Genomic DNA, 12,565 nt, shown 5'->3' with positions numbered 1-12,565 from the left:
CTTTTCTGCTTGGAATGTTATATTTTTGATACATTTGCTTTTGTCCTGATCTGATCAGACACTCGAGACTGTGGTTCCTTATGTAATTTTTCCATTTTAGTTCTGATCATTTTCAATGGCAGGTTTTGATTTATATATATAAAAAAAAAGCTAATAGAACTTTTATTTAAATTTCAGTGAGTATGGGGATGCTTTGGTTAACAGACTGAAGGTAAATCTAGTGACGGACAAAGAAACTCATCCATGTGATCTTTCACAGACTTGACTTACAATTTTATCTGCAATATATTGGGAGTAATAAACTATGGTGGTTATCACTCAGATTTAACAATACATTTGAAATGATCTATCTTTCCAAGACATTTCTTTAAAGCCACTATCATATTGGCTACTTTGAATCTCCCCACTGGAAACTCTGAATTCATGGTGGAGGCTGAATCACAATTTTTTCTTTGTTTTCATTATTCTGTCATGCTGTGCAGCTTAAATTTAATTAATACTTGTGAACATAATTACCATTAAATTTTATAACTGTAAAATTAATACTACGTGCCCTAAGCTCTGTGGCAAAATATTATGATAAAATCACATTTAAATACCAAACCAAAGATACAAATCATAGGATTGTAAGTTATTCATTCAACTACAAACCTAGAAAATGCTTGCATCACATTTCCATAAGGTTGGATAAATGGGTGGGGAAATGGAAGGGGGTGTGTTCGTTGCTCTTCCAGAAGAAGTTTAAATTCCCAGAGACATGCGCACTCGACTCGAGATTTCCTGTGCGCCATATTGGAATGCTCTGGATTCAACAGTTCGCTGAGAAACGGCTCACGTAGAGGAACTATCTCGGTTTCTTCAGTCTTTCCCGGGATTTTTAAACTTCTACTCAGCGTCTCACACATTCACGTGAGTCTTGTAGCTCTTGAGGGCGCCTGTCTGCCCTTATGTGAGAGAGTGTTTGGGAGATTTGTAACGGTAAAATTAGATGGATCCTCGAGTGGCTTGGATTCAGCCCGAACAGAAAGGACCTGCCAACGCTTTATGGATGCGCGTATGGGAAACCTCGCAAAGGCGAAACCACTGTCACCCGCTGCGGGTGAACACACCTGCGTTGGTGGCCGGTTTCATGAAGCAGTTAACGCTGGTTCCCACCAACACAGTTTTAAAACCTATTAACAATTTCACCAAACAGCCTTGCAATGATGGTGGTGCCATGAGATCTCCATACGCATGTTCTGGTCCTGCACCTCTTTATGTCACCCCTGTCGAGGTCAACGGTTGTGATTCTTTATCACCTCTATCTTCAGCGGATTCCGAAAGTGACAGTCCGACATCAGATTCATCATCTACTACTGGTGACGGTATGAGCTCAAATCCAGCCAAAATTCACTTTAACTTCACTGAACATATGCACAATGTCAATAATTGTTTACAACAACAACATTATCAGCGGCTACAGACTCAAATAATGATGGACAACCAGCTTAAACACCACGCAGAACGAAAGAGACATGAAAATAAAGCGAGCACATATGGAATGAACCACTTTCTGTCCCACTCTAATGACAGTTATTTAAGTGAGACCCCATGGGCAACCAGAAGATACAGTCTAGGTATTAATGGGTAAGAGTACTTTCATTAATATTGGGTGACACTTTTCACAGTAGTTTTTTTGTTGTTGCTTTTTTAACTTTGCTTAGTGTTAGTAGGTTGATTAGTGATGTCAGGTAGTTGTGCATCGGCCTTTGTGTTGGTGGGAAAAAGGGACTAGGGTACTTTCTTGGTTCTTGCCGTTTAGATATCTATAATAAATGCTGACCCATATCGGTATTTTGTTTGAAATACTATAAACCAGGAGTAAAATGTATTTAAGTAACTAACTAACATTTGGTCCGTGGTGCCAACAAGTCCAAAGCAATGTGACAAACTGATGAGCCTGACAAACAAACAAGCTTAAAGTCCATAAGTTTGGAACTGAATGTGTTTATAAGCATATAACTATTACAAGGAAAACTATGATCAACTAAGGAAAACTTTGCCTCAAAGGTGTAATGTAGGCTATTTGCCACTGATGCAGGTCTGTATTAGTTCATAATTTTTAGACTACTGAAATATTTTTTGATTCTATATTTAGAGGGTCACAGTGAGTATACAGTGAAAGTATAAATGGTTTTTGTCTCATATAACCACAGTTGCATTACTTTTCTTTCACAACCCACAATGGTTTTGGCACTAACTTGAACTAACAATGAACAACTGGATTTTTAGTAACTAACATTAATAAAGATTCATGAATACTGTAACAAATGTATTGCTAATTGTTAGTTTATGTTAGTTAATACATTAACTAATGTTAACAAATGAGACCTTATTGTAAAGCGTTACCGAAATGGTTAATTCAAAAATGAAAACTGTGATTTTATATTTTACATCTGTAGAATGTTCTGGATACTCTTTCCATATTCTTGATATTCTTGATGTGAGCTTTTGGATTCCTAAACGAAATGCTCTTTTGAATCAGCTTTTTTTCCACAATATCAATTTATTCCAGTTCACAAAAACGTACTTGTAAAACTGAACTTGCGACCAACTTTACTTAGGAAAAAAATTGTCCTCGTAATCCTCACAATCTCTCTGTGGTTAAAAGATGTTCAAACTGATGTCATTCAGGAGACGAAGCAAATTTTCTGATTTTGATTATATATTACAAATTTACTTTGTGGATTTACTTTCACCTAACAAAATAGCCTAAATGGAGTTTGAATTGAATTAATGTGGATCCTAATTAGTTCATGATCTGGTTCTCAAGTTTATCTCAGACTAAATGAGTGGGCTATGTTTACCTTACCTACCACATGCAGAAAATCTGTTATTGCTAGAAAACTGCTTAAGACACAAAAGTGACATTTTTTACATGCAATTTTTTGAGCAGCTTTCTCCACACCTTCCCATTACTTTAGTGATCTGGTCTTTTTTTCATGCACATACACACCCTTCAAAAACCTGTAAGAATGTCACTTATTCATTATAGCATTGTTTTCTGGCAGAAACATCTCTGGTCCTGTCCCAATAGCCACACTTGCGGTCTTTGCACTTGACCATTTGTCTACTTGCATGATGTATTTCCTGTATTTTGTCCAGGTGTTCAAGCATGAAGACCACAAGTGTTTGCAGAACATTGATTTCCTGATGTAACACATTTACAACATTATTGTAAAAATGCATGTTTTACAGAGCTTTATTTACACTTTATTACTTTTATTTTAATGTTCAATACTTTAAAATAAACTACATTTGTTTTCAGTAGTCTCTTATAACAGACAACACAATTTAGTAATTGTATAAAATACACAAACCGTGTACCAATAAAGTGGGCAACACTTAATGTTTTGCTACTGAATTAAATGCAATAACTAATTTAACTTTCACTGTAAAGTTTTTCTCGACATTATGCAATTTTAGGGAACAAGAGTTCCTTAAAGAACCTTTATTTTTAAGAGTGTGTGATAATTCATTATCACCATTGATGGTTCCATGAAGAACCTTTAACATCCATTGAACCTTTCCATTTCCACAAAAGGTTCTTTATATTGTTAAAATGTTCTTCACACTAAGAAAATAAAGTTCCTTTTAAGAACTGCTGACTGAAAGGTTCTTTGGGGAACCAAAAATGGTTATTCTATGGCATCGCTGCGAAAACCACCTTTTGGAACCTTTATTTTTAAGAGTGTATACACATCACTTACCCTCAAATACCTCTCTAAAGTGTGGATTTAGCGTGCATTAAGGAACTTTTCTGACCTGAGAAAGTCTTGCGCATTTACTTGCAACCCCGGCATATGCCTATTATGAGCTCAGATGCACACAAGATAAGTAATGTTTTTGTTGTTGTTGTTGTTGTTGTTTTTACACATGGGACAGGCATTTCTGCACTAATGCTGTATATATTAACATGTTCTGAGATTTTACCTGGTGTCTGTTCATACAGCTCGAGTTTCATGTAATTCATATCTTAGTTCTTCAATTGGAAGCGAGTTGTTGTAAGGATTATGATGTTTATCTTCCCCAGCCTTCATGAGGAGATTGTGGATTTTTATCATTTCATGTCCCCACGCCCAGAAGAGGAAGCAATGAGGAGAGATGTTGTCAATCGTATTGAAGCTGTAATCAAAAATCTGTGGCCTACAGCAAAGGTGAGTCCAGCACAGAGAGATAACATGTTGCTCTTTGACATTGGCAGGGGAAAAAAAAGTATCTATACATTTACTTTACCCCATGTGACTCTGACATTCTTGACAAACAATCCATCTTCAAGGCAACTAACAGAGACCGTAAATGGCAAACACAAAGATTCATTAAAGGTCTAAAAAGACTTGAGGTCCTCTTCTGTTCAGATATTTAGGTAACCCCTACTTCAGAAAACAGCAGTCATCAAAGTATGCTAGGAAAGGTGGCCATGTTTCAAAAAAATTGGACTGAATGTAAGAATGTAATAAATCACTTCCTCAACCCATCTAAAATGTGTTGGGGAGTCAGCACTTTTTCAGTGAAGAATTAAACGTCTCGCCAACAGAATGGTTAAGGAGATTACCTCATATATTCCTTCCAATACTCTCAGGTCTAGTACTGAAGACCTACAAGTTCATCTTAAGATCTTAAGAAGGAGAAGTGACATTCAGTCTTTGCTTTTCTTTTGAGTGTCTGTCAAAGATTGCAGTGTAAACTGCACATACTAGTCGATTGCCAGGTCTAAAAAGTTTAAAGTGCCATTTCATCTTTCAGGTTGAAATATTTGGCAGCTTCAGTACAGGACTTTATCTTCCTACCAGGTATTGTATGATTGTTTACATATGTTTGAACTTGCAGTGATAAATGGAATTTTTTTATTGTTATTGTATGATTTTTGTTCTTAATTGCATTATGTAGTGATATTGACCTGGTGGTGTTTGGAAAATGGGAACAAGCACCTCTGCAGCAGCTGGACCAGGCACTCAGACAGAACAACATTGCTGAGCCCTTCTCCATCAAACTACTTGACAAGGCTACGGTTAGTCATTATCAGCCTTGTTGTTCAGTGAGCACCTCAAGGTCATAGTCTTTGCCTCTTTATAAAAGTACCTTTTTTCTTTTAGTAGTAGTAAGGTTGTTGAGTTCAGACTGATCAGGGACCTATTAAATGTATGTTTTGTACTGCATAGTTGTGTCTTTGCAGAGTCTTTGCAGCTTAGTTTCATTTTAACTTTTTGGACTAGGGAGGAATTTTGAGTTCTGAAAGTTAAAGTATCAACGTTTGTTCTCGTAGTAGTATGTGAAGTTCTTGCATTTTTGATTTTCTCATATCAACCATTTAAAAATTTTTTTTTTTTTTCACAAGTTAAACAACAAATTAATGAACATGTAAGCAATGTGGGGGATGATTGTGAATCACAATGGCATTCAAGTGCAGATTCTGTACAGAGCTAAATATTAGTTTCATAATTGCACAGAATTTCTACGCTTGCAAACAGGGCTGCTATTGATGTGAAAGTACAGAGGGACTTTTTTTTGTTGTTGTTGTTGTGTGGTTTGCTGGTGATTGTAAAAAATAACAGTAATAATTCCAATACTCTTTCCAAAAACTAAGAGGAATCAATTTAGTACTCAGTCTTTTTCTGTACAGGTACCAATAATTAAACTGACTGACAGAGAGACAGATGTGAAGGTAGACATCAGCTTTAATGTTGAAACTGGTGTCAAAGCAGCTCGGTTTATCAAGGATCATCTTAAGGTGAGAGCTTGCTTTAATTCATTTAAATGAGCATGTTGAGCCCACATTAAGTGCTTGATTTGGTGCTGCTGTTGAACTGAAAACATGTAGCTGAATCTTGAAACACTGAATCTTGTGTTAAGAACTGATTTTCATTGATATTGAATGATTAATGTATCCATATCGTGGCCATATATGAAAATACAAATATTTCTGAGTGAACACACTATGTGTTGCTATTCTTTTATTTCCTCTCTTTTGAATACAGAAATACTCAGTGTTGCCATACCTGATCTTTGTGCTGAAGCAGTTTCTGCTCCAGAGAGATTTAAACGAGGTGTTTACGGGTGGTATCAGTTCCTACAGCCTCATTTTAATGGCCATCAGCTTCTTGCAGGTGAGGCACCAAGAAGGATATCTTTGTGTTGTGCTTTTATGCATGCTGTTTTCCAGCTGGTGTTACTCTCTTACTAATTGATACCATTTATCCTCATTTTGCATTGAGCCATTTGACCATAATATTATAATGGTATTTATCCCTTGGGAACCTTGATGTTCATGATTGATCAGATATTTAAAACAAATTATTGATTTGGTCATTTAATTGTTACAATAAACAGACATGGTCTTTTGTTTGTTTCAGCTCCATCCCAGAATAGACTGCAGAGCTTCTAATATTAATTTGGGCATCCTGCTCATCGAATTCTTCGAATTGTATGGACGGCATTTTAATTATCTGAAAACAGGCATCCGTGTGAAGGATGGAGGAGCATATCTGGCCAAAGAGGAGATCATTAAGGTCATGGAGAAAACATACAGACCCTCAATGCTCTGTATTGAGGACCCAAACTTACCAGGTATGAGGGCAAACCACCATAGATCAACCAGTTTTATCCCCTTGCAATGAAGGAAACTAGTCAGTCAAATTTATTGACTTCGATTTGTTCTGGATGTCGCAATCAAAAATGCAAGTGGCACAGAGTACAGCTACAGAATGGCCAAAAAAAAAAGCATAGTTTGAAAAGCTGTGTTAATGCAAATTGAATTGAAATTAAACTAACCTTAAGCATTTGAACAAATGATTCTCTGTTTGTTAGGAAATGATGTCGGCCGGAGCTCTTACAGTGCCATGCAGGTGAAGGAGGTGTTTAACTATGCATACCTCATCTTGAGTCACGCTGTATCTCCACTATCCCGCTCCTACCCCAACAGAAATATGGAAAGGTTAGTCCCAGATGAGTCCACAACTATTGCTTTTAAATGAAAATTGCTGCCCCAGCCATTTCTGTGCTGCTTGAATGTTTTAAGCCAATGACATTTTAAAGACTTAAAGAGTTAGTTCACCCAACAAAATGAATATGCCATGATTAACTCACCCTCATGCTGTTTCAATACTTGCATTCAGCTTCGGAACTAAACTGAAGATATTTTGAATGAAACCTGAGATTTTTTCTCCATTGAAAGTCCATTTTACCAAAACTTAGATGCTTGATATTCCATAAAGAGATCTTAAAAGAATTAAATGGTTTAATCCAAGTCTTCTGAAGACGCGTAATATAATGAACCGATTTAATTGAGCCGTTTATTCACATATAAGCATTAAATAGACATATTAGAGCAGTGAGCACATCAAATATGTTACATACAGAAGCTTCCACTTACCATATTTGGTGTGTGCTTTATTTGGGTTGAGAGTGACTGATAAAAATGTAACTATCCCTTTCACTTGTTAGAATGTTAACATGCTGTGAAATTTTACTATCCTCAATGTAAAATCACTTATTTTAATTTTTGTGGCTAGACAGTGGAGTAAGAACTTATGTGTTTTAATTTTTAGCAATTTCATGTAAATATGGATATTGTCCTGCAATGTGACTGTCCTAATCATTATAAATGCAATTATACATTATTAATGTTGTGGATATTGAGCTCATTTAAATATTTGCATGATCTCATTGGAGTTTGCGTGGCAATTTAAAACTGTACATGTATTGCATACATTTAGTTGACATTTGTTTATATTGTTTTACCTATTATTATTATTATTATAATAATATTTATATGGAAGTACCATGTTCATTCATTCAGTCCTGTGATGTCACTCTGCTACATTATGCTTAATGCAAAAATGATTTCCATTGTTATTATGTAGGTTAAAGAACTATTACTATAATATTGTACTATACAGTAACTACCAGTGTTGTTCAATATTTTATTTTCCTTCACAAATTAGTTTTTGGTTCTTTAACATGATGAACCTTTTCTGTGCATTGAAATCTGTCAGCCTTATTTTGTTGGAGAAATAATGTTTACACTTTCAATCTTAAGCACATTGGGACGTATCATTAAAGTGACCCAGGGAGTAATTAGCTACAGGGAGTGGATCATTCAGCAGTGGGGGAACAGACACAATGCCAAGATGATTGACATTAAAAGTAAGTAATTTGAATCACACATAATTTTTTGTGGAAAGTTCTTTTTTTTTATGCTTTGAGAACGAAGGCCAAGTTGATTTTGACAATGTTTCTGGTCATTTTAGTCCAGAATGTTGTAGACTTGGAGAAGACCTCAAGTGAGCAACAGCAGAGAGACTCCTCATCACCACTCAGTGCTGGTTCACCTGTGTCCCTGTCCAGCCTTCAACAGCTTTCTTCATCATCTTCCTCTGTGTCCTCACTGTCTGGGAGTGACATTGTAAGTTCCTGGTGTAGTTTCTTCAAGGGAACTAGATATGAGTTTGCAAGAGAACTCATTAAAGGCACATGTCAGCACACTTCTGCATTAAATCCAATAAGTCAACCCATACAAGAGCATTAAAGAGATAGTTTACCCCTTATGAATTTCTGTCATCAATTACTTGCCCTCAAATTGTTCCAAACATGTATACATTTCTTTCTTTTTACATTTTTCTTTTCTTTCATTTACCATTTACCATTCTTCTGCTGAACACAAAGAAAGATATTTTGAATGTCTATAACCAAACAGTTGATGGACCCCATTGACTTCCATAGTATTTTGAATTTTTTTCCCTCATACTATGGAAGTCAACGAGGCCCATCAACTGTTTGGTTACCTATATTCTTCCATAAATCTTTTTTGTTCAGAAAGAAATTCATTCAGGTTTGGAACAACTTGAGGGTGATTTAAATGATGACAGAAGACAGAATTTTCCTTTTTGGGTCAACTAACCCTTTAAGTTTGCTGTCATTACATTAGCTTTGTAATTTGCTAAATTTACATCTGCCATATGAGGTTGTCTTTTCTTTCTCTCTCTCTCTCTCTTCATCTGTCACTATCTCTTTCTCTCCCAGGATTCTGACACACCGTGCAAAGCTTCAGTTCTTCATGAATTCTTTCCAATGTCCTGCATGACTGATACCAATCAGAAAACACAGAGAAAAGCAAACGCATCTGGAACTTTTCTGCACTCTGGAAGTCAAGTAAGGCCAACATTCCTCTGATTTTTATTTCATTTGCCCAGTCGATGGCTGTGCTCGAAAGCTTAGGCAGCTGACTTGATGCCTCGCTGCCCTATCAGGCAATGACTTTGCAGGCAGCTTTTGCGCACAAAGGTACCTCGCAAAAAATTATTTTGGACAGACTTCTGAGGCAACAAAATAGAGAAAGCTTTGATGAAAATATTTGATTACTAAAATACAAATTTCTCACTAGAAATTACATCAAAAGTGGAAACAGTTGGTCAAAAATGTACATTTACACACAAACTGACCACCAACCACAACTTTCAGACGCCATGTTTATTTTTTCTAAACTGTCATAGAATTAAATGCACAGTAGTGTGGGATATCAAAGGCAGCGAAGGATACATCTATGCTGCCTTGATCTATCAAATCTTTCAAATTAAGGTATCTTAGTAGACAGAATTTGGCATGACTATTGGATTTGGACGTGTCTTGTTGCCTTCCTACCTCCTTATCTTGCCTGTGGAGGCAGCATTTTTCAGCTTTCGGATGCAGCCAATATGTCTCTCAGCCATTCGACTCACATCATCCACCATGTTATTAAAATAACTATTTTTTTTTTTATCTGGGAGTCGTCTACATTTTAAGCTGTGGCAGAACGGGTTATTTATTTGAGCATCTTCCTCCTTTAACAGCCATTCAAAGGAGTCCTTATGTTCTGACAAAATACATTTTTGTTTGTTTTAAGTTGGCCAGTGGAATTCCAGTTGTGGTTGTATTTACCCATGCACTGTTTTGTATTCCCTCTTCCTGTTTCAGTCACACCCATTACCCAGCAAACAGTGTATGGATGGTTTGACTCATATGAATGGAGTACTCCATTTGTCTCCTGTTTACTCCAGCTCAATACCCAGCCAGAGTCACTACACTAATGTAAGGGACACTAATGTAATGTGTGGGTTTTTGCTTGTTTGTAAGGGTTTTAACCTAGTTGTTTTCTTCCCCCCCCTCTTCAAATATCCCATTGACAAAGATGGCACATCAAATTTCCAAGTAGTTCATAAAAAACAAGGCAGTGCTTGATGTAAATTGTGACTACACATTGTGTTATTTTTCATAGACTTGCTACTGGAAGTAAATACTGGTATTAAATTACCAGGACTCAAATTTTGGAACCTGACACAAACAAACTGCTGCTATTTAGTTACATATACATACAGTTATGTAGAGTTTGATGTTGTTTTCAGTCCTTAACAGCATGTTAATGCATTATAAGTTTGCTGTTAAATCTATTTTTAAGTTACATTGAATTTATTGACTGTTTTAGTTTAATTTTTATCAGTCAACATAGGTTGTTTGAGTTGCCTAAAGTATTGATACATGCTTACTGCTGGCTGGTATCATACTTAAAATACTTGTATGTATTTTTTCAGAATGGCCAGAGGTTCAAGGGGCCTCCACACACTAATTGTTTAGAGCGCAACATCGTGCATGTTCCCAGAGGACATCATCCTCAGTATGGCCGTAACAGCTGGCGTCGGCGTCGAAGGGACACTGTTCCCATGAGCCTCAGCAGATAGTGCCAACCACTTGTCTACCACTTCCACTTCTGCCCAAGATAAAGGATGTGGGCCACAGACCTTTGTTTTCCTAGGTCAAAGGTAACACTTCTGTTTAAGATGGGCATCGTCTGAAATTGCACTTTGATTTGTTTTGTCTAGTGCTCTTCCTGTGACTACACATTTAAATGTTCCTGTTTTCATTTGTACATATTCCTTCCTACTTTTTTTTTTTTTTCATATGACAGTGTCTGATACCTTTTTTTTTTTTTTGTTTTTTTGTTTAACTGATACTTTTAGTTCATTTTTCATCTATTGTTATTGCTTTTCAGAATATTTTTGATAACAGAAATCTTGTTGCGGTACCGCTAGGCTGTGATTGCTTTTGTACTGTAAATCTTTACATAGTATACTATCTTTGTGCAATATATTTTTATTTTATTTTAGTTCAATTTTAATTTTCTTAAATTGAATGTAAATTGACATTACACTATGGATCACTTTGTATGTACATATTATTTTATCATGTTCAAATCCATATCACAACCAGTTTTATTGTTGGGATTGTGGATTTGTGCATGTTAAAATCTTGTGTACTACATATTACTTGCTATCTGCTGGCCTTTCAGGCATGCACTTAAGTTTGTAACTTAATATTTGCTCTGTATCAAAATAATCTCCCCTCTCAGACTTGTATACTGCCATCCATGTTACGTGTAATTTATTTAACAAAGTATCCGGTGAATTACTTGAATACCTTAGGTTAACCAATTAGTATTTTCTGTTGATCTCTTGATTAAGGACATACTATTTTTCTACAATTTAAAGGGTTTTTAATCCGTTCCATATTCTCTTGCATTTGACTCCCCCCACCCACCCACCTTCAGATGCATGTAATGATCAAAATGTGATCTTCTTGGACTTTCTATGTATTTTACCACAAGATGGTGACTCTTCATCCACCTAGTATTTTTTTTTTTTAATTTAATTTAATTTAAAAAAAAGATTGCCATGAAGCTCACCATGCTTGTACAAAACATTTCACACAAAAATATTTTTGTTCCATAACACCTTTTGACAATAATTGGCACTTAATACATTCTTGCATGAAACCTGGTTATAGTTTCTAAGGCCTTCCTGATTCAAACAGATTCCATTTTGACCATTTTCAGTATGGTCCCGAAGCCAACTCTTAATTTCACTAGATGTTCTGAGAATGCTGAAGGTTTGATCACCAGAGAGGCTTTATTGTTACAAGTGTCTTGAAAGTGGAGAGTTTTGTGCCAATGCAGTGATTAAAATCACGAAATGAAACACTAAAGGATCTACAAAGAAAGTCCTCTCACCTGAATGCAGGTGATGTTTGAATGTAATATGATGTCTTAAGTTTAAGACTTTTTTTTTTTTGTATGTTTTGTACTCAAGGTATTTTTAAAATAAACATCTTAAACGGCTGCTGTGTTCTTTATGCCCCTTTTCTGATTTTATTTGATTTTTCTTTGTTTCTAGCCTCTTTTACACACCAAGCATGAGCAGAACACGTTTTGTGCCCATATTAACTGGTTACACATTTTTACACTGATGTACAGTAGTCAACATCTGAAGTGGATCAAAACCTTTCATCAAAGTTATACATGAATTTTGAACAATACCCATTCTTGTCTTAGGACCACTTCACATTTGATCCACTTCAAATGTTGACTACTGTAGTACTGCGACATTGCATTGCAATAGTGTGGTTAAACACACTAGTGTGGTTGTTTCTGGATCAGGAAAAAGCCTTTGATTGAGTTGACCATGACTTTTTGTTTTAAACAATATATGCTTTTGGGTTT

General features: G+C 35.9%; 1 protein-coding gene across 2 annotated transcripts; it reads left to right on the top strand.

Moving 5' to 3' along the window:
* Positions 1-767: 767 nt before the first annotated feature.
* Positions 768-12,185, top strand: LOC311067208 (terminal nucleotidyltransferase 4A-like). Of its 2 annotated transcripts, none has more exons than XM_084088907.1 (13): positions 768-1,626; positions 4,073-4,196; positions 4,786-4,832; positions 4,930-5,050; positions 5,663-5,770; positions 6,018-6,146; positions 6,393-6,606; positions 6,847-6,973; positions 8,078-8,184; positions 8,289-8,443; positions 9,061-9,189; positions 9,991-10,104; positions 10,605-12,185. In XM_084088907.1, the coding sequence occupies exons 1-13, from the start codon at positions 989-991 to the stop codon at positions 10,749-10,751; spliced, it is 2,160 nt and encodes a 719-aa protein (XP_083945033.1). In that variant the 5' UTR covers positions 768-988; the 3' UTR covers positions 10,752-12,185. The 2 variants fall into 2 exon arrangements, with proteins under 2 accessions (XP_083945033.1, XP_083945034.1); XM_084088908.1 differs by having other exon boundaries at positions 800-1,364.
* Positions 12,186-12,565: the final 380 nt, after the last annotated feature.

This window comes from Abramis brama (genome assembly GCF_963993115.1).
Source record: "Abramis brama genome assembly, chromosome: 17".
Classification (NCBI taxonomy): domain Eukaryota; kingdom Metazoa; phylum Chordata; class Actinopteri; order Cypriniformes; family Leuciscidae; genus Abramis; species Abramis brama.
Note: the sequence above shows the minus strand (reverse complement) of the source record. Positions and strands in the feature narration are given on the sequence as shown.